This window comes from Lissotriton vulgaris, chromosome 8, assembly GCF_964263255.1.
Source record: "Lissotriton vulgaris chromosome 8, aLisVul1.2, whole genome shotgun sequence".
In the NCBI taxonomy this organism is placed as follows: Eukaryota; Metazoa; Chordata; class Amphibia; order Caudata; family Salamandridae; genus Lissotriton; species Lissotriton vulgaris.
Genome location: NC_141696.1, coordinates 1,248,881,495 through 1,248,904,359, shown reverse-complemented (window position 1 = coordinate 1,248,904,359; position 22,865 = coordinate 1,248,881,495). Strand labels below are relative to the sequence as shown.

Here is a 22,865-nt window from a genome sequence, read left to right as displayed (position 1 = left end):
AATTGGTTTGACTGGGTGTCAGAGAGAACCTATGTCTGAAGGATTGAAGAACGTGTTTACAATCCTTCTGTTGATGGTCAGTGCCACAAAAGACAACACCATCTACTGATCCATCATCAGGATTCTGAGTGAGCAGGTCTGGGAGAGGGTCACTCTCTTCCTCTTGTCCCTCATCTGTGGCCATGAGCAAGCTCATGTCCTTCCTGTCAACATATGCTTTGAGCCTGTTCACATGGAGCACCCTGTGGGGGCTCCTGGGAGATCCAAGGTCCACCAGGTAGGTGACCTCTCCCTTTTGCTCAATGATTGTGTGAGCCCAGACCATTTGTCTTTGAGTGCTGCTGGGGCCACTGGCTCCAACACCCACACCTTCTGTCCAGGCTTGTACACAGTCAGGACAGCCTTTTGGTCATGCCAAGTTTTTTGGAGTTCTTGGCTAGCTTCAAGGTTTTTGGAAGCCTTTTCCATGTACTCAGCCATCCTGGAGCGGAGACCAAGTACATAGTCCACTATGTTGGTTGCAGGCTTTTTGAGAGGTCTCTCCCATCCTTCCTTCACCAAACACAGGGGTCCTCTTACAGGATGCCCATACAGAAGTTCAAAAGGGCTGTAGCCAACCCCCTTCTGTGGGACCTCTCTGTAAGCAAACAAAAGGCAGGGTATCAGGACATCCCATCTACGCCTGAGCTTTTCAGGTAGTCCATGAATCATCCCTTTTAGGGTCCTGTTGAACCTTTCAACAAGCCCATTGCATTGTGGATGATAGGGTGTAGTGAACTTGTAGTTGACACCACATTCCTTCCACATAGCAGTCAAATATCCTGACATGAAGTTTGCACCTCTGTCAGAGACAACCTCCTTAGGGAAGCCCACTATGGAGAACACTCCAACTAGGCCTCTTGCCACAACAGGTGCTGTAGTGGTCCTAAGGGGAATAGCTTCAGGATACCTGGTGGCATGGTCTACCACCACCAGTATAAACCTGTGCCCTGATGCTGTCTGGGGTTCCATTGGACCAACAATATCAATCCCCACTCTTTCAAAGGGCACCCCCACCACAGGCATTGGTATAAGGGGGGCCTTTGTTGTTCCACCTGACTTACCACTGGCTTGGCAAGTGACACAGGAGTGACAAAACTCCTTGGTATCTTCCTTCATGTGAGGCCAGTGAAAGTGTGAGACAATTTTGTCCCAAGTCTTATTCTGGCCTAAGTGTCCTGCAAGGGGAATCTCATGGGCCAAGGTGAGAAGGAAACCTCTCGGAGACAAGGGGATAACCAGCCCCCTGGTTGCACCAGGTTTGGGGTCGCTTGACTCAGAGTATAGGAGTCCATCTTCCCTGTATACCTTGTGGGCACCTGTGGCGTTCCCTGCAGCCTCAGCAGCAGCCTGCTGCCTGAGGGGTTCAAGAGAAGGGCAGGCTAACTCTGCCTTCCCCAGGTCTTCTCTGGAGGGTCCCCCTGAACCCAGAAACTCAACCTGATCAGGTTCAAGTTCTTTAGGCTCAGTTTCCCTCAGCTCTTTGAGGTCAGCCTCCTCTGAGACTTGATCCACAACCTGGGGCAAGGGGGAAGGCAATGCCTTAACCCTCCTGCTCTTCTTCTTGGAAGGTGTCTGGTCCATTGTTGCAGGATCCAGCACCTGTTCAGTGGGGCATCTTCTGGCCTGTGACCTAGTCACAGCAAGCACATGTGCTGGCAAGCCTAACATTTCCATGTGAGTCCTCTGCTCCACTTCTGACCATAGGGATGACTCCAAATCATTGCCCAACAAACATTCAACTGGGAGGTCTGAACTAACAACAACCTTCTTTTGGCCACTTACCCCTCCCCAGGAGAAATCAACAATTGCCATACTGTGGTGGGTAGTGACATTGCTGGCATTGGTCACTAGGTACTCTGGTCCTAGCATGATCTGTCCAGGGTCCACAAAGTTAGGTGTCACCATTGTGACACTGGCACAAGTGTCCCTGTAGGCCTGAGCCATCTTTCCATTGATAAAAGGTGTCTGTCTGTATTTGCCCAAAGTATTGGGACTGGCATCAGGGCATATATCCACATCCCCTGTACAGACAAAGACAGCCTGAGTGAGTGTGCCAACTAAGTTGTCATACCCCTCAGAACCCAAGGTTAACCCAACTAATCCGTTGGGAGGTGCACTACCACTGCTGACTGTACTAGGGGGTGCAGGTGCCTTAGGGGCGGCAGTGGCAGGAGTTTTCCCTCCTTTCTTGGTGCACTCACTAAACCAGTGAGTTTTACTTTTACAGTATTGGCACCACCTTTTTGACTGGCCTTCTTGAGTCTTCTTCTTCTGGGAAGCCTGACCCCCACCCTCTTTGGTTTGTTGGGGGCCTGTCGAAGACTTCTGGTCATTTTGTTCACCTTTGGTATTATTACCCTTCTGGTCTGCTTTCTTCTGACCACCCTGGTTCTGGCCCTGGTTCTGCTTAACCCTTGTTCTGACCCATCTGTCTGCCTTCTTTCCCAATTCTTGGGGAGAGGTCAGATCTGAGTCAACAAGGTGCTGATGCAACAACTGGTTCTGACAATTGTTTAAAATCTGTTCCCTCATGATCAGATTGTACAATCCTGTATATTCAGTAACCTTACTGCCCAGCAACCAGCCCTCCAAAGCCTTAGTGGCACAATCCACAAAATCAGACCAATCCTGAGACTGAGTTTTCTGGGTATCCCTGAACAGCAACCTGTACTGCTCAGTGGTTAGGCCAAACCTATCTATCAGTGTATTTTTCAGGACTTGGTAATTGTTAGCATCCTCAGCTCTAGTAGTGAGGATCGTATCTCTACCTTTGCCTTCAAAGGAGAGCCACAAGACAGCTGCCCACTGACTCTGGGGGACGCACTGGACAGTGCAGGCCCTCTCCAAAGCAGTTATCCATTTGTGAATATCATCCCCTTGTTTAAAGGGGGGCACTATCTTACTCAGGTGTCTAGTGTCTAAACTCCTGTCCTTTTCTCTAGGTAAAATGCTGCCACCAGTGGGATCTAGCCCACTTAACTTTTGCTCTTTAGCAAGGGCAAGTCTCTCTTTGGCCAGGGCAAGTTCTTCCCTTTCAATCCTCAGATTGACTTCCCTCATCTTTGCTTCATGCTCTCTTCTCTGAGGGGATGTCATCCCTCTGTGAGAGGAGGTCTGAGAGCCATTGGTTCGAATGGATCTGTTAGAGCCTCTGGATAGAGACCTAACTCGTCCACTCCCAATGTTAAGCCTGCCTGAGTGTGGGCCTGGGGGTCCCCCAAGTCCATTTTCATGCCTGCTTAAGTTGGACCTGGTGAGTCTACTGACTTCTACCTGTCCCTTGTCTGCCTCATCCCCTGACACTTCCTGATCCTCTTCCTCTCCTTCACTCACTGTTCCATTGAGGTTGAGGTCGGGGTTCCCAGGGGTTCCCTCTAAGGGGGGCATGTTCCCATCTGGATGAGAAGGGTCTGTGTTAGCAGTCCTCCTGGCATCATAAGTCTCTAAGAGACCAATCAGAAAGGGAATGGTAGGGTTAGAACCCTGTTTTAGCTTCCTGGATGTACAGATTTGTCTCATCTCCTGGAAGCTAAGAGCAGCATATCGTGAAGTGACCTGTGGAGGGTCCACTGACATAAGGGGGGCTTCTGAGTTCCCTCCTTTGTCCGACATGCTTCTAGTGTGGTGTAAGTGATGCACTTACCTACACTATTTGTTTGCCTACTGATCCCTTGCTAAGAGTTGTAGTCAGAGTGTGCTAGGCCCTGTTGAACTACAACAGCTGGTTCAGTAGAACTCAGGGTATTCTAAGCTAAGTTATATGTACCTTGGTACTTATGTGATCTTTCACAATGATATTCTTAGGATACGTGTGGTAAAACAACAGCAAGCTCAAATCCCAACCGCTGCTCACCAATGTGAGAAGTTGGCCTGATATGCAGTGCTCACTATTCTAGTGATCACTATGTATCAGTCCAAACAACCCTTATTGATGATTGGTTGTAAGTCAACCGTAGACCAGCTATCCTAGTAGCGTGGACAAGAGCAGTCTTTAGGCTAGACTCTAGAGGGCGTGTTAAGCCAGCTGTTATACCATCACATATACCCCTTGAACACCAAGTGAAAGGACACCACACAAGTTGTTATGAAATAAAGTATATTTATTTAGAACACAACCGCCCTGGACTCTTTATGAAGACAGGGTGCTAAGCACAATACAAAACTCTTATGAAAATACTCAAAGTCGCACAAGTTACGCAAATACCCGAGGGGCACGGAAAACCATATACTACAAAAGTGGAATGCGAAATTACTAGCAGGTAAGTACTACTCTAATAGGCTTTAGGATCGCTAGGACTGGACTACTGAACCTTCAGATTACTAGCAGGAGGCCTAGGGAGATCGGGTGCAGAGTGTGCACTCTCACGCGGGATGCAGGACAAAGTCTATGGATGCTAGATTTCGTAAAGTTAGTGTTATCGGACGAATCCGACTAGGTAGAGCTGAAACGAAAAAGGATCTGGACCCTTAGATAGTGAGGCTATGCTGGAGCACCGAAATGCTGAGGTTACCTAGCCCAGGGGCTGCGGCTGCATAGGTCTGGAAAGACGTCGGGAATCCTCGTTGCAGTCTATGGAGCCTGAAAGAAGAAGTTGCTGGCAGGCGACCAGTGAAGAGGTTCGGAGGGATCCAAGCCTGGATCGGTGATGGAGGATACCTGTAAGCAGAGGGGACCAAGTTCTGAATCACTAGCCAGTGATTAGATGGGCACCAGGATGGCACCGGATGGAGTCACCTCGACCAGGTGAGTGGGCGACGCTGGGCTCTGCAGTCTCACGGACCAGGAGGCGTTGTCGGCGGCCAGGATGGAGGTGCGAGCTGTCCCACGGAGGCATCTGCTGTCGACGTCGCTGGACCCAGGGTTGGGGCAACAAGTCTTGGCAAATGCAAGCCCACGCGGTGGACTTAAAATGGCGTCTGGAGTGGACCAGGAGGGTCCGGGGTGCTCCTCTGTTGGAGGGGAGCAAGGGCCAGTCTGGAGCAACCAGACCAGCGGTGTTGTCGTTGTGGTGCGTCGTCAAGAGGGCCACAAGCCAGCAGGCAAGTAGCCGGACAACGCGGTGAGCAGCAAAGAGCAGAAGGGCCCCACGCAGATCTGGAGGATGCTGGGGGGCTGGACTTCCGTGCTGGAGCTTCTCAGGGTTAGGGCTTCTCGAACCCCAAAGCACTCACTCGAGGATCCCTCGGCGGTCGTGCTGGATAAGCGTTGTTCAGTTCTGAAGATGGCCGGTCCCTCGAGGTCTCGTCACACCCACGGATCTCAGCTGAGCTGACGATGTAGGTAGAGGTCAAAGGTGCCAGGGAAGCCGGGTCTCGTTGTGCTTGTCGGTCGGATTCTGGAGGAAGGACTTGCAGCAAACCGCAGTGTTCTTAGATGGTGCCTGCGGATGCAGGGTGACTACTCCTTAGTCACAAGGGAGAAATCTTGAGAAGAAGTCGAGAGGTCCTTTCGTAGAAAGTAGTTTCAGGATTCAAAGATGATCTAATTTGGAAGGGGGCCCGCTCCTATCTTTATACTAGGAAAAGGGGCTGGCACGCGACTTGGTCCTGCCCATGGGTGGGACCAGGAAGGGGGGTGGTTACACCCCTCTCCCATGCCGGACTTTCCCCAGCTCAGGGGCTGGTGTGCCCCTGGAACTGGTTCTAGCCGGCAGATGCATAGTGAGCACCGGGGTGCCACTTGCAGTCACCTTCCTCTAAAGCCCTGCCTACCCAGGATACACAAAACCCTGCCTGGGATGGTGCTAGCACCGCCCCTGACAGGAAACCCTTTGTCCAAGCCTCCCTCGCTGGAAGGACTCCCAGCAGCAGGAGGTCAGACTTGTGTCTGTGGGGGCAGCATCCATTTTGTGATGCTGAGGCTTGAGTTAACTTTAACCGGGGTTCACAGTTACATACATGTCGTGTCCCTCTAGAAGGGTGGAATGCTAACCCCGTCGCCAGAATTGGCGAGGGGTTAGTATTCCAATTTGTATGACACCTTACTCGACATGTTTTGATAAAGCGATACCAGAGTTGGCATATAACCGCAAGGATTATAATGCACTTAAGAGTATATGGTATGCGTTATCATGGAACAGCTATTAGGACTTGGTTCCGCAAGCTGCAAACGGGCTCAGCTCATGCCAGAGCACCATCTCACACGATTCCAAGCACTCTGCCTTCAGGATTGTCAAGGCCTGCCATAGGAGTGACTGATAGGAATACGAGTGTCCATTTTAGGGTTAGATATAGGTATACTATATCTAAAGCAAAGGGTGATTACACCACCTTGCCCCAGCTGTCGTGCAGCCAGTTGTCAGTTTTAGATGGCCATCCAGGGGTGGCATAATACATGCTGCAGCCCCTGGTAGGCCCTGGGTACACCTATGCCCTGAGTTACAGGGTCTGATAAGGTGGCCCAGTACCAATTGGTAAATGCACCTAAGGTACACGTGTCAATTTAGTGAGAGAACAGCAAGGCTGTGGGTCTGATTAGCAGGCCCACAGCCAGAGCAGTCGTAAACCAGTTAAGCAAAAAGCAAAAATCTGGGGTGATCATAGGATTGCAGACCCTACTCTCCTGCAACGTGTATTACTGCTTCGCGAAGAATAGGACAGTGTATGTAAACATCCTATGTTTGTTTTATTTTTCTTGTAGCAAAGTGTCAGAAAATGCCTAAATTAGCAATAAATATATTTTTTTTAAAAATCAATACTGTTTGGTGGTCAATTTCTTGCTCTGAATTTTTCACGCATGCATTTTGATGGTTTCCTTTTCTTGACAACCAAACTTTCTGAGCCATCATTATTGGGGTGAGCATTCCCAGTTAAGTTGTGATATCTCCTTCTCTACTATTTTATTTTTTTGTGCCCATTAGATCAATGATATTTTCGCCCCTTTCAGACATAGTGCTCCTGTTTCTGGGCTGAATTTGCCTCCATTCTCCTGTTCCGTCGTCCCAACCTCTGACTCCCTTATCATGTCATGCTCTCCCCACTGTCGTCACGTTCTTTAGGCAGGTGCTATTTTTTTTTTATTTCTATTACAATGACCACTGCCAACCCTCTGCTTCTGCATCCCCTCTAAATTGCACCTTCTGAAATGTTCTCCACTCACCCAGCCCATGATCACCAACACACCTTGAGTTGTTTAAATCTCTTGCAATGTTGTTTTTGGCAGGCTATTTGACTGACATAGATTTGGCTGTTACCACCGTAGCTCTTGTGCGATATTTAAAATGTTTTCATATTTTCATTTGAGTTATGCTTTTGTACGAGGTCCCCCAGGTGTATTGGCAGAATCACATTTATGGCACATTACATTGAAGCTTATGGTGATCATGGGTGTGCTTTCTTAATAACACTTTGACATATGCACATAAAATATTGGAAACAGAATTACGATTTCTCCGGACTTTTCTGGCATATATTAAGAATTTACATTTGCAAATAAATCAACATAAAAAGGCGGTACTATTCTTTATAATTTTAGTTTTACGAGCACATCTATCTGTACGGTTACTTTAGGGCAGTGAATTTAGTAGTGGAACTGTTTTGTAACTGCCAGGCTACAGAATATGAAGGTAAGATGAGAAAGGAATAATTAGGAAATTACATAATCGAAATTTGTCTATTTCTTCTCTCCTCCACTTTTATTAGTAACATTCATCAGAAAAGTGTGTTAGCCACTTGCATATTTGTGTTATAAGTGTTTCAGAAGTACATAACTGTTTTCTTTGAGTTTGTTTTGTATTTTATTAACTTTTCAGGAACTGTATATGAGGGGTTCATCATTTTGTTTGCCTTTTTTTCAGTGGGCAGGACATGAAGGGCGTCCGATGTTTCGTTCAGAGGTAAGACTGTTGGTGTAAAACATCTAAATATTGGTGTCTTTTCAGATTAACTAGAATTTTTTTGATGTGCATAGTATATGGAAAATGCATGTAAAAAAACTAAATTTTCTTATTGGCAATTTAAAGTTAGCTGGCATCTGCCTATGGCTAGTAGTTAAATCAATTTTTCCTCTTATAGGTAAGTCCAAAACCTTTTCCAGAGATGCACAATCCCTCCACTGTAATGGTCCTCATCATGCAATTTACTCCCTTACCGCTTCCCAAGAACTCCCCGTTGGCCCACCCAATTAGGCCTGGGTGTAGTTCAGAGTTTTGCTACGCGGAACTCTACGAAGTTCCCCAAAAAACGCAGCAAAGTTCCGTGAGTGGCGGAGTGCAGTGCGAACTGCAGTTTGTGCTGGTATTTCTGCTGCTCGGGTAGTAATTCTACCCGAGTGGCAGCTCGCTCGTGAATTTACCATTCATGATCGCGTATTTACTGTTCGCGAGCGAGGACAAAACTCTGCTGTACATCGCGAAGCGGAGTTGTCTGCACTCCACAAGCTCTGCTGAGTGCAGAAAACTCTGTGAACGGAACGAAGTTCACGGCCCAGGCCTACAACCAATCCTGACATTGCTCAGCTCTAGACCAGTTCCAATAATTGTGACTCTCTTGCTACTGGAAATCCTGTCCCATTTGTGGGTTCCACCTGCGTATAGGAGTTTCATTTTTTCCAATCTCTGACGTTCCCGAAAGGGGTGCAATGTCATTGACTGCCTTCATCGTGCAAACCCTCCCAATTCTTAAATGAATTATGGTGCGATTTACAGCTCCTGCTTTGGACTGTACAGTTGGAACAGTCCTACAGGTATCATACACCTAGTTTTTTTTGTATGAGACTGGCTCACTCGTTATCAAATTGTCCCTGAACAGAGGACAGGGTATTATGTGACTTAGAAGATGGAGAGGTGCGACGCAGTAGCCAGGACGGCTGTCTCCGGAGCGTAGGGCACACGGTTCGATCACCAGCGCCGGAGGCAGATGAGGTTAGCATCTTTTGACTCTGGGCAGTAGGTCACTTAATCTCCCCGGTGGCCCCCAGTGCCTTGAGAACCCTAGGGGTGATTAGTTCGTGCTTTACAAATAGTTTTTTTTTTGGAAGAACACATATAGTAGATTTCCCAGTTATTGCACCAAAATGGCCCTGCTGTTACCTAGCCATAGTTACAGGGTTCATCATTTTCTCTGGCAGTCAGTAGGTTATTTGTCTTTGTTTATGAGGAGCCGGTCGTCTTAGCTAACTTTTAAGATACCATGAATGCCTTTCCCATTAAGTCTCTCTGTGTGGTGCATGGATACACATTAATTTTTTATATTATATCGCCAAAAAGTGAAGATGATATGGGAGCTTGAGGTACTGCTGAGAGCTCTTCTCATTTTCGAAGCAGGATCTTCTAAGGAATAAATGAAAAGTCTATCCCTGGTTTCCACCATAGCAAATTGTGCAAAGCTGATGATTCCTCCACCTGAGGTCTTGGTGGGGACTTGTTTCGAAACACTAGCAAAAGAGGCATAATCGTCTTTCATTCATCTTGAAGTATTTTTAATTGAAAACCTTCCCAGTGAATTGTTTGACATCCTGGGTATGGACAGACAGCCTTAAAACAGTGGTGTTTGCAAATACCTTATAAAACTCAACAAGGGGTACACCATCTCCTCTGGCCTTTCTTTTTGGAAGAATTATTTCTCAGGGAAAGTGGTAGAGTTGCCATCTTCAAGATCTTGAATTTTTCTAAATGTCCTAAAACCAATTTTATTTCTATTTTTATCCACTTTGTAGCACTCAGTATAGTGACATAAGAATATGTGCTTGATATTTGCGCTATCTTTATTTAATAATCCATATTCAAACTTCATCAGGCTTTCAAATTCATTTCTGCTCTTCCTCTCTTTTTCTGACCAAGCAGGCATCTTACCCGAATAAATCCAATTTTTTCCTAATAATTTGTCCTCCTGTGACTGATTTAGATTAACCTGCTTTGTGTTCATAGTGCATAGTAATTCTCTTGGTGATGGCAATTGGCCCATTTTACTTGCCTAACGTCCAGCACTTTCTTTAATCCTACTAATTGTTATTGTTATTTATTCCATTCTGTTGTAAATTGTAATTACCCCATGGTGTGTTGCTTTAAATGCTTCAATCACAAAAGATCCATCTGGAAAAATTGCTATGAGTAATTTTGAGGCTACTCTCTTACCATATCTATGAAGTCTTTCATTAATAAGAGTTATCTATCTAGAAACCATCCTGATCTCCAGGCTCATGGACATTGGAGTAGAGGGTACTGCCCTCCGCTTACTCTCCTCCTTCTTACATCACAGGGAGCAGAGAGTTAAAATGGGCAACTTTCTCTCCGCCTCTCAAAAAGTACAATGTGGGGTACCACAGGGCTCCTCATTGAGCCCATTATTATTCAACATCTATGTTACCCCACTTGCCAAGGTGGTGAGATCCTTTGGTCTTGAGGTATTATCGTATGCAGATGATACCCAGATCCTGGTATCTATTACCCAGTCGGCCAGTGACTCTGCGTTCAATTTTAGAGCATGTATGGAGGCAGTCTCCCAGTGGATGGTGCGTAACTTTTTATAACTGAACGGTGAAAAGACCGAAATTATGGTCTTTGGAGGCAGTCAAGATCTGTGGTCAAAAGACTGGTGTCCTTCTTCACTGGGGGACTGCCCTCTTCCTACTCTTTCCGCCAGGAACCTTGGTGTCCTAATCGATCCCGTTCTCTCATTCGATTCTCAGGTAAACAGAACGGTGTCTACTTGCTGTGCCATCATTAGAACACTGAGGAAGATTGCTCCGTATTTATCTCAGGCAGCCCGGAAACAATCCACTGTTGCCTTAGTTTCATCTAGGCTAGACTATTGTAATTCCCTATATAGTGGCATTAACAAAAGCTCCATCCACCGCCTCCCAATGGGGCAGAATGCCGCGGCCAGGATGGTCTTGAATCTTCCTAGGCTTGCTTCTGTAACCATGGCCAGAAGGGACCTCCATTGGCTTCCGATTTCCTCTCCGATTTCCTTCAAACTTCTTTGACTAGCCCATGGTGCAATTCATGGCTCAGGCTCAGAGGGTATTAGGTCCCTTTTACGCGTCTATACCCCTAAAAGAACTCTCAGCTCGGCATCTAAGAACATGCTCTCGGTTCCTTTCCTAGATTTTTGAAGGCTAAATGGGGAGGTAGAGCATTTTTCATCTTGGCTCCAAAACTTTGGAACTCCCTCCTCTAGAGCTCTCCAGCCAGTCTTCTTTGGTGGTTTTTAGGAAGCGCCTGAAGACCTGGCTTTTCTCTCAGGCATATTAGCGGCTCCGCCCTTAACGGTATTTTGATTTTGCAGTTGGTTGTGTTGGACTTTTGTGTGTCTGTCTTTGCGCCTTGTTGCCCCTTGGGGCTAAGTTCGCACGTTATAAAACGCCTTTCATTCATTCATTCATATTTGCTTTTTCTCCCCCTGTCTTTCTGGTGCAAAGCAATTGATCATAACTGCAGAATGATTGGAAAACATGATGGAATGTTAAGGATTTTGGGATTCTGAATCTGTCTGGAAACTCAGTTGTAGTGTATTCTAGATGCTGATCTTAACATAACTTTAATGTGTTCTTTATGCTAATGGTTTATATCTGCTCTGAGTGTTTTTTTTAAAAGGTTTCATTAATTCTTATCAGTTCCTGCTGATCTTCTAAAGTTAAAAAACATCAAACATGAACTTTCTGAAAACCCCAAGAGCACAAGGAGGAATCTGTAATCAATCTAACAAGCCCAGATTAGCGGCTTCACTTTGTAGACCAGGAAACCCGGTATGGTTCTCATCAAGAAAGTTACCATCAGGACTTCCACCTTAAGTTAAAAATATTTTGGTCTGTTCAAGATAACCAATATTATCACTCCTGTATCTGTCAGACTTATCTTGCCCCTTAAGTGGAGCAAGTAATGTCTTTAAGCTTTACCACTAGCATATTATCTTAAGAGGCCATCGCATTTTTCACTTAATGAGCACCAAAAATTGAGACATCAGTGCCTGCATCATGCATAATCCATTAAACTCACTTGGAAAGGGCGGGATTTGATACAGGTGTGAAAGTGTGTACCAATGAAATTAGGAGCTGACCCGAATTGGAAGATCTAATATCCTTAGTAATAGCCTCATAAGAGCAGAGGGAATAGACTAAACCAAATGTGGCTTCTTCTGGAAAACTGCGGTATTAAATCTGTTTGGATGCAGATTTGGCCTTTCTGGAAATCACAACAGTTGCACCATCCAGTGTGAACAGCGTGCCTCTTGAATCTAAAGCATTGACATCTGAAACACAACGACAAGAAGCTAAGCAAAGTAAGGTGGTAAGCTTTGCAGAGAACTTCTTATGAGACAAAAGTTCATTGTTTGGCAAGACTGGAGGAATTTGGGAAGCAAGGAAAGGAGTATTACAGTTGTGGATAAACGTCCTTCAACACTTTAGATACCATTGGTGCTCCCTCATTGTCTGAGCCACCACAGGGACATGTCCTGCTTAAATGGCTCAGTAGTACAAATTTACTGTTTTGCATGATCGTTCCTCAGCAGCAGAGTTACCAAGAAAGTAAATACAAAGATAGCATCTGCTCCTACTGGATCAAGACTCCATATTATGCACTAGCTTGTCCGTCTGCTCTATGCAAATTTGTATCTTTTATGTGTGGAGTCTAATCATGTTCTATTGATAAAGAGGAGAACTTACTGTGATCATCCTGGCACATCCCAGTGACTCCTGAAAGTCTCCAAATGGTTGCAGCTGACCCTGGGTCACCAATGCATGTTTCTTTCCTGCTGGATCCAGAATTGATGGGAATGACAATGGATGTTTGAAGACAATCAGGCAGTACTGGATACCACAGCTGGCTACTCCACAATGGCGTGTTAAAATAAGGTTCATCTCCTGCTTCTTAATTTATAATGTGATTTTCATAATAATGGAAGAAGGAAGAAAAGCATAATTTGTAGTGATTTCCCTTTTGGCCCACATTGGTTCTCCCTTAGTTTTGCATTTTAAGCTGCCTCTGCTAGCTCTGCATAGCCACAGATAACACATTTGTTTTTATGACATAATTTTGAGAATAAACTGTAAGTTTTTTTGTTATTCCGTGACTCTTCTTGGGATTTTGTCTACACGTTTTTGTACAAGGTTGCTGAGAATACATAACCACATAGTGTACTATTTCCTTTGCTTTTTAGCAACTATTCCTAATGTATAGACGTAACAGTCGCACAGCTGCATCTCCAGCACAATAGTATTATATAAACTGTGTCCCATTCCCATGGGAACCAGAGAGGAGAATTTTGTCACATATTACTGTTCTGGAACGACAGCAGTGCTTGACTTGCAGCTATGCATAAACTAAGTTTACACTCATGATGCGGACGACTTAACTGTAGACACCAGGTATGAGGTCCTAGGCCATCCCAGAGATCGCAAATATATCTCTGTGCTCACGTCTTCAAGATGGCCGCCAAGTACGAGCTCCCTACAGGAGCTCCCTGGTTGAGGATTACACTATCTGTGTATATCCCCTGGTTAATACCGCCATCCGCCCTTCTCTCTCTCTGGCATCTTTTGCCGTCAGACACTGGATACTTTGACTTACCTGCAAAGAGGATCTCCTTGGCTCCTGATGCGCCGCTGCCTCCTCTGCCCTGCTGCTCCCTGCTTGGATCGAACGCTGCTAGTTCTTGACATGACGTTCTGCAGCCCCTCCACCTATGACCATTGCGGTGCTGTGGTGCACCTGAAGAGGTGGTCTACGGGAGCCAGTCGAGCCTCTTGACATCTGTCTCGCCTTTTGCCTCAAGGATTGCTCCTCCTGGGTGGCTGTTGCGTGAGGCACCTCGCTGGCAGACTCGGAGATGTACGTGCCGCTGCACTGCGCTGCTCCCCTGCAGGTTCCAACATCGACGTTTGTGCTCCCTGGGTGGCTGGTTTGCGATGCACCATGTCTGAAGAACCGGAGCGCAGTGTTGCCCTCCGCCTTAAACATTTCAAATTTGTGGCACGCCTGCATGGACGGTCACGGAAAACCTGATGAGCCTCGCCCCACCTCTCACGTTGTTCTCTCTGAATGGCAGAGGTGCGAAGCCAGACATTAGAAGAAGCCGAAGTGACGGGTGCCGCTTTGCTCCCCTGCATGACCAAACCTTGAGTTGTGCTCCCTGAGTCGCTGGTGAATGAAGCAGCTTGTTTTCTGAGAACCGCTGCGGTTTGTCTCTGAACCACACAGCTCCACTGCATGACCGAACGGTCCTGGGGTAAGCATGCCTCACAACATTGTTTTGCCGCAGTGGGTCGCTGAACGGGCCAAATGATCGGCAATCCACTTGCGCCCACTTTGGGCTTCTGAAGGTCCCTCTTTAGACGCTTCTGGTTCCCCCCACCACATCCTCCTTCTCAAAGTTGGTGACTGACTGCTACTGTGAGGGCTTGAGCCTTTTGTTGCCCGCACGCCCCTCTGCACATCCTGCTGCTTTGATAGCCATGCCGTGCTGCTACCGCCAGATTTTTGTCTTCCAGTTTGTCCTCCTCAAAATGGCGGCGCTTCAACCTCACCAAATAGGTCTTCGAACTACCCACTACTTGGCCGTCTGAGCTCTCACAGAGCGATCATAGGCCTGACCATGGGATCTGGCAACCCGATCCCTGCCGCCACACATTATCTGACCCTACGATTCCCGCGCAGCGATGGCCGGTGCCCCTTCGCCCTGTAAGCATTGAAATGGTGAGGCCTGAATTGCTTTTGACTGCCGTTCTGTACTGCTACCTCCGGCATTTTGTCCTCCGCTTTGTCCTCCACAAAATGGCAGCGGTTCGACTGCTCCAAAAAGTCTCTAACTACCTACATTTTGCAGTCTGAGCTCCAGCAGAGTGATCCAAGGCCTGACTGCGGGATCTGGCAACCCGATCCCTGCCCTCACGCAACATTAGCTTTCCCTACGACTACCGTGCTAAGATGCCCGGCGTTCCTAAGCCTTGTAAGCATTAAAATGGCAAGGTTTGTCATGCTCCTTGTATTAGAATGAAAGGGAGTTCTCAGATCTCTAATACAGGTAGCTCTTTTCATATTTTCAAAGTATACAACACTTGGGGCCAATGCAATGGTTATCATGATCTCTGATGTCTACATCCTGGCTTTATCAGTGCCCTGCACTGCTCCAGTTTTCCAAGGCGTTGCTCAGTTCTAGCTAGACAGCATTTCTTAACTTCCAACTTGCTGTACTCCACAACGATGACCTAGCCCCAGGTCGATTGGGCTCCCGCTGTTTGAGCTGTTACATGAAAACAGAATCTGGTGTGCAGATCATCGCAACAACACAGCCATCATACTAATCCTGGTGTTGAGCCTGCCGATCAAGACTCGCTCCCACCTTGCCCCTCCCCGTCTAGGTAATCAACGCCGCCTTCGATCCACTCTTATCTGCAGCCTATTTCACTGACACCTGGGTCTGCGCCTTGTCCCCACGCCTACCGCCGCATATCCAGATCCTAGTTCGCCTCTCATTCCGCTGCCAACTATACTTTGCCCGGTGATCTTCTTATTGGCTGAGCGACCTTTGACCCTGCTTGCAAGCTGGTCGCCCCCACACTGCCACTCGTCACCTGCTGACCGGCTGTCTCCTGTGCTCCTGCTGCCGCCTCCTGGTCACTGGGCTTCCCTTGCCCTACGTGCCAGTTTCCCCCCCACCCCCACCGCTCCCTTCCCGCCGCTGCTTCCCTGCAGGCCCCGCCCCCCAGCACACCCATTGGCCTCCACGCTCCCACCTCCCAGCTGCTCCTCCCTCCTAGGCCTCCTGAAATACAGGCCGAGTGATGGCAACGGGAGCGACCTTTGACCCTGCTTGCAGGCAGGTCGCCCCCGCACCGCCACTAGTCACCTGCTGACCGGCTGTCTCCTGTGCCCCTGCTGCTGCCTCCTGCCTCCTGGGCTTACCTCGCCCTACGCGCAAGTTTCCCCCCGCCCCCCACCGCTCCCGTCCCAGCCTTCCCACCGGTGCCTCCTTGCGGCCCTGCCCCCCAGCACACGCATTGGCCTCCCGCTCCCAGCTGCTCCTCCCTCCCAAGCCTCCTCATCTGCAGGCTGAGAAGCGGCTGTGCCGCTGGCACGTCAAAGGCAAGCCCATCGGCGCCTGGACCGCGCCCAGCTCCAGAACCCCTGCACCCCACGAACGCCACGACACCAGAATCCACTAAGACGCCAGCACCATCCACGTACTCTACATCGGGCGAAACCGCACCTGCTTCCAGGCTGCCTCAAAACGGACCCAAGGACCCTTCTCCTGCCGCACCTGCAGCTTCTCCTGCGACAGAAACCAAACCTCCAAGGACTGGACCCAACCACCTCCGCTGCATACTCCTCAACACCCGCTCCACACTCAAACACGCCGTCGAGCTCTGGAATCTGCTCGACACCTCCGCCCCAGACTTTGCCTTCCTGACCGAGACCTGGAGGAACGACTCATCTGCACCCGACATCGCCATAGCCATCCTGGATGGCTACAAGACCACCCGCAGGGATCGCGCCAACGGAATTGGTGGAGAAATAGCCATCATCCACAAGTCAACCCTCAAAGTCACCACCCACGCAGACAACACCCTCAACACCGCCGAACACTTGCACTTCTGGATCCACACCGACCCCAACACCACCCTCAGAGGAACCCTCATCTACAGACCCCCCGGACCCTGGGCACAGTTAAACGACTCCATCGCCGACCTCGCCAGCTCCCACGCACTCTCCTCCACCGACTAAATCCTCCTTGTGGACCTGAACTTCCACCACGAGAACAAAGACGACGCCAACTCCGCCACCCTGATCGACAACCTTGCCAACCTCTGCCTCAGACCACTCTTCACCACACCCACCCACACTGCCGGCCACACGCTAGAGCCCATCTTCTCGACAGGCTCCCACGTCGCCTTCGACCACACCACCAAACTCTATTGGACCGACCACCGCTGCATCCACTTCACCTTCCAGAAACCAACCACGCACCATCGCACCTAACAAATGCCTCGCCGCTGCTGGAGCAAAGTCACTGAAGACCAGCAGCTCACCTCCCTCGCCAAGAACCCACCCAGCGACCCCACCAACCCAGACACCACAGCCCGCAACCTCCAACAGTGGATCAACGACTGTGCCCACACCCTTGCCCCGCTCAAGAAACTCTCCAACAGCCACATCAACAAGAGAGCCACATGGTTCACCAACGAGCTCCAGGCCTCCAAACGCGCATGCCGAATACTGGAGAAGACATGGCTACACGAACGCACACCAGACAACCACGCAGCACACAAGGACGCCACCCGCAGACACCACCACCACCACCTCATCAGACTAGCCAAGAGATCCTCCTTCAAAGACCACTTGGACATCAACTAGCACAACAGCACACAGCTCTTCAGCATCGCAAAGGAACTCTCCACCCCCAGCGCCAACGCCAAGGACATCCCTCCCTCACAAGACCTGTGCGACTCACTAGCCATCTTGTTCCACCGCAAGATCACCGACATCCACGACAGCTTCAACACCACGACTGCCCCGACTACGCCAGACTCAACTTCCCCTGTGAACACCGCCAGCGCCTGACCTCCTGGTCCAACGTCAACAACGATGAGACACGCAGGATCACGCAGGATCATGAACTCCATCCACTCAGGATCTCGGTCTGACCCGTGAACCACACCGCGTATTCAACAAAGCAGACGCAGCCATTGCACACCAACTACGGAAGGTCATCAACCTCTCCTTTGAAACAGCGACATTCCCGGAAAGCTGGAAGCACGCCGAAATAAACGCCCTCCTCAAGAAGCCCAAAGCAGACCCCAAGGAACTCAAGAACTTCCGGCCCATCTCCCTGCTCCCGTTCCCGGCAAAGGTCTAAGAGAAAATCGTCAACATGCAACTGACCCGCCACCTGGAAGACAACAACATCTTGGACCCGTCCCAGTCCGGATTCAGACTAAACCACAGCACTGAGACAGCCCTCATTGCCGCCACAGACGACATCAGGTGCCAACTAGACAACGGCGAAACATCAGCCCTCATCCTCCTGGACCCGTCAGCCGCCTTGGACACGGTCTGCCATCGCACTCTTAAGACACGCCTCCTAGAAACCGGAATCCAAGAGAAGGCCCTCAACTGGACCACGTCCTTCCTCACCAGCAGAACCCAGAGCGTCCGCCTCCCACCCTTCCGATCCGAAGCCACCGACATCATCTCCCTCAGGGCTCATCCCTCAGCCCAACGCTGTTCAATGTCTACATGGCCCCACTCTCACTAATGGCCGCCATCATGACCTCAACATCTTCTCCTACGCTGACAACACCCAGCTCATTCTCTCCCTCACCAAGTACCCACACACCGCCAAAACCAGCCTCCACGAGGGAATGAAGGCTGTCGCCAACTGGATGAGGAGCAGCCGTCTGAAGCTGAACTCATCCTCAGATCCACCCCCCCCAGCCTGGGATGACTCCAGGTGGCCCACTGCACTGGGAACAGCACCAACACCCACCGACCATGCGCGCAATCTAGGATTCATCCTCGACTCCTCCCTCTCCATGCCGAAAAAGGTCAACGTCGTCTCCTCCTCCTGCTACAACACCCTCCACATGCTCCGCAGAATCTACAAGTGGATCCCTACCAAAACAAGAACGGTGACACAGGCCCTCGTCAGCAGCAGACTGGACTACGGAAACGCAGGAAGCCCAGCCAAACACATACGACGACTACAATGCATCCAAAATGCCTTCGCTCGACTGATTGTCAACGCCCCCGCTGCAGCCACATAACCGCCCACCTGAGAGACCTACACTGGCTCACCGTCGACAAGAGGATCACATTCAAGCTCCTCACCCACCCACACAAAGCACTCCACAACGCCGGACCTGCCTACCTGAACAGCAGACTCCGCTTCCACACCCCCACCCGCCAGCTCCGCTCCGCCAGTCTAGCCCTCGCCACTGTCCCCTGCATCCAACGAACGACCGCCGGCGGCAGATCCTTCTCCTACCTCGCTGCCAAGACCTGGAACACCCTCCCTACCCAAATACGGCAGACCTACTCACCTTCAGAAGACTCCTCAAGACCTGGCTCATCAAACGATAGCAGCACCCACCCCCTTCCGCCTCCCTCAGCGCCTTAGGACCCTCACGGGTAAGTAGCGCGCTATAAAAGTAGATTGATTGATTGCCGATTTCTCCCAGTTTTGCCTCTAACTTACTTGTGCTCCTAGCAGACACTTGAGCCCTCGCCCTACCTCCTTTCCCGACCATTGCACATCCAATTCTGCCTCACAACCGCTGCCGACAGTACACCGCCTTATACTCCACAAAATGGCGGTGCCCGCCGGATCTACCCTGTTTTTGCCTCTTACTGCTGTGTGCCTGCCAGTGGTTCCCACTGTGCTAGCGTCGGCTTGGTCCTAAAAAGGTGAACGCTTTCTCGCCTCAACTCAGCCTGCTTTGAAATTCCGCATCCTCATACACCACCTTGCCCTGCTGTTGATACCTCACGCTGTAGGTACAGCATGTAGCCCAGATACAGGTACATAGGATTATTCACTGTATACCTCTCATCTAAGACTCGCTACCCAAGCTCTTTCCATCATGCCCTCCATCGCTCAGTGCAGACTAGAGAAATTAGGTACGAATAGCTACATAATGAGCTATCTGACCAACCTCTCCAAATCTTTGCAACATAGACTACTCAAAGCTTACTCAGAACCCCTCATCTCTGACCTCTATTTCTGTCTAATAAAGTGCTTGTACTAATGACCTGATCTTTCGCACTAAAAGAAGAGCTAAGTGGAGAATAGCGTTCCACTCTTTATTCAAAGACCCCTCGGCCAAGAAATTTCCTCACGGTCTTAGACTCTTGGCTGTGATGTCACCCACATTTACAGATAATGCTACCATATCAATCAACAACAATGGGACTATACTAATTCAGGCCACCGACCGCAACCTGGCCATCTTTGATGACAGATTTACCTTCTTTAATAAATCGCTGGATTAAAGTGATACCCCATTCACTCTAGGAACTACCGTCCCCTAACTCTGACTCAGGACCACCGTGATCACTCTCTAATGTGCCACAACCACCTATCGACTGCCCCACATACTTCAAACAACACTTATAGGGCCCTGACTCCATCAATCCTAACTACACCAATCGTAGGCTCTTCTGATTCACCCACAGTGCCCCGGCCACCCAGTTTTGTCCTACTCCATTCCCGTAATGCCGGAGCAAATGTCATCCCTAGCCCTGATCACCTCTCCTCCCCCACTCACTTTCCTCTCCGATCTCTCCGATTCCCTTTCTATATATCGCTGGCTCACCCACCCTACACCAGGAAATCAGTTCCCCACCTAATCTCCCTTCTAGCATTTACTCACCTTACCTTGCTCTCCTGTATATCAGAGACGGAAACCTCCTCCCCTTCTTCCCCTTTTCTTGAAATCGCCTACGTCCACATTAGTGTACAACACTCCTCCTCCCCTCCACAAGAGCCATGATCCACAAGCGGATCCTGTTACTAAGCTCAAAAAATAAACCAAGAACTTCTAAATCTCAAAACTGTCATTTAAAATCTCATTACACCACCGGGGAGCTGGCCCTTGATCACTCGTCCAACAAGAGCTCGCAGGAGATCTCTATATGATCAAACACCACCATAATCTACCATTGCCTTCCACTATGTTACCAATCGATCCCGGGCAGAAACTCAGAGAACAGAACTGGATTACCACTCCCTACCCTAATGCCCCATCTAGACCCGCCAGATCCAAAAATCACTTATCAGAACCAGATAATCTCTCCCTCCTCTGGGTGTACAACGCCCCTTTAAATGCCCCTGGAACAACCAATCTCAAGCAAGGCAACACCGAGGCGATACAAAGCCTCACATCTATCATATCTAACCTGCATAGAGCTCTTAGACTCAACGACAATGCCTTAAACATTAATAACCTCATGCAGATCCCCATTACCCAGCCCTCGCTCACTGACCACAAATCACACCTGAAATGCAGGTTACTTAACTGTAGATCAGTGGTGAAACATGACACAGACCTTGCAGATATCATCCTGGTTCAGGAACTTGATCTCCTTATACTCACTGAAACCTGGCTCACCGACTCCTCAGTCCCCATCCTTGACATTCTAATCCCTCCCAACCAGAACATTATCAGACTCGATCGAGTTAAGAAAATGGGTGTTGGCATAGCCTGTATCTACCACAACTCTCTCTCAGCAAAACAGTCACCCACAGCTAATCTCTCATCCTGTGAATATTTATGCATGGACATCACTAGCAAGCAGAGACCCTTATGCAGCCTGCACATCTCCTACCACCCTCCATGAGACAACCTCCCTCTAATTAAACAAACTATGGAAACCTTCTCCTCCAACCTCAAATCACTTCAATGACCCCTTCCTCCCCAACTTCTTCAAAGAAATGATAGAATCACTAGTCCTGCTCTGGTCCAAGATCCTCAACACTTCTCTTCTTCAAGGTGAGATCCCAGACTGCCTAAAGGCGGGCCTAGTTCTCCCTATTCTCAAAAAACCCGCAGCGGACCCTGAAGACCTGAATAACTATCGATCAATCACAAACATCCCTACCCTGGCAAAACTCCTTGAGAAAGGTGTACATGAACAACTGCGCAAACACAGTGAGCAATTCCAACTTCTTGACCAATTCCAATTGGGCTTCCACTCTTGCCACAGCACTTAAACGGCCATCACTCTTATCGTGGACGATACTCTCACTCTGCTGGACCAGAATGAAGCTTGCCTACTAATACCACTCTACCTCTCTTCTGCATTTGACACGGTCAAACATGAGAACCTACTTAACATCTTGGAATGCAGGATGGGGCTCTCAGGCAATGTCCTAAAATGGTTTGCTTCTTTTCTCAACAACCGAACGCAAAGAGTCAAATCCAATCAAAATCTATCCAGCGCCAGTCCCTGCACGCTGGGTATCACCCAAGGGTCTTCACTCTCCCCCACGCTCTTCAACCTTTTCATTGAACCTCTGACTGTAATACTCAAAGCTTTCCAATATCACATGTATGCGGATGACACCCAACTGTACTGAAAATATCTTCGGCCGAAGATATCAAGTCACTCAACTGAACCCTATTCAAAACCTTAAATTGGCCAACCTCCAACCATCTCAAACTAAGCGCCCTTAAAACCAAATTCCGCCTCATTCCTTCTAGTAGGCAAACCCCCACTGTTGTGAAATATCTAAGAAACCTCACCACTCTCAACTGCAAACCACACATCATTGATTCCACGAAATCACTGGGAGTTGTGCTAGATAAAAACCTAAACATGCAAGATCATATCAGAGCATCTACCAAAGGAGCGAACTTCATCCTAAGAAAACTCCAACCCTACCTGTAGGAAGGTGGATATCTGACTATGGTTGCCCCCAACTTTTTGCCTGGTGTTTTGCTGGTTTTTCGACTTAGTTGACCTGGGACCCTGCTCTTCAGGGCCCCAGGCCCACTGCTCTCTCTGTAAAATGGATTCCATGTACCTTAGGTACATATCTAATTGGATACTGAGTCACCTTATCAGTCCCTGTACAGTGAACCTTAGGTACCCAGGGCATAGGTGTACCCAGGGCCTACCAGGGGCTGCAGCATGTATTATGCCACCCCTGGCTGGCCATCCAAATATGACACAACTGGCTGCACGACAGCTGGGGCAAGGCGGTGTAATCACCCTTTGCTTTAGATATAGTATTCCTATATCTAACCCTAAAATGGACACATGTATTCCTATCAGTCACTCCTATGGCAGGCCTTATCAATCCTGAAGGCAGAGTGCTTGGAATTATGTGAGATGGTGCTCTGGCATGAGCTGAGCCCGTTTGCAGCTTGCGGAACCAAGTCCTAATAG

At 48.9% G+C, this 22,865-nt stretch overlaps 1 protein-coding gene across 2 annotated transcripts in view; it reads left to right on the top strand.

Annotated features, from left to right (window-relative positions):
- PAN3 (poly(A) specific ribonuclease subunit PAN3) overlaps window positions 1-22,865 on the top strand; it is a 1,023,990-nt gene that overhangs the window by 194,068 nt on the left and 807,057 nt on the right. For both annotated transcript variants that reach the window (XM_086935164.1, XM_086935165.1), the window contains exon 3: window positions 7,839-7,877. In XM_086935164.1, coding sequence (XP_086791290.1) covers window positions 7,839-7,877 — 39 coding nt within the window. The remainder of the gene's footprint in view (window positions 1-7,838; window positions 7,878-22,865) is intronic.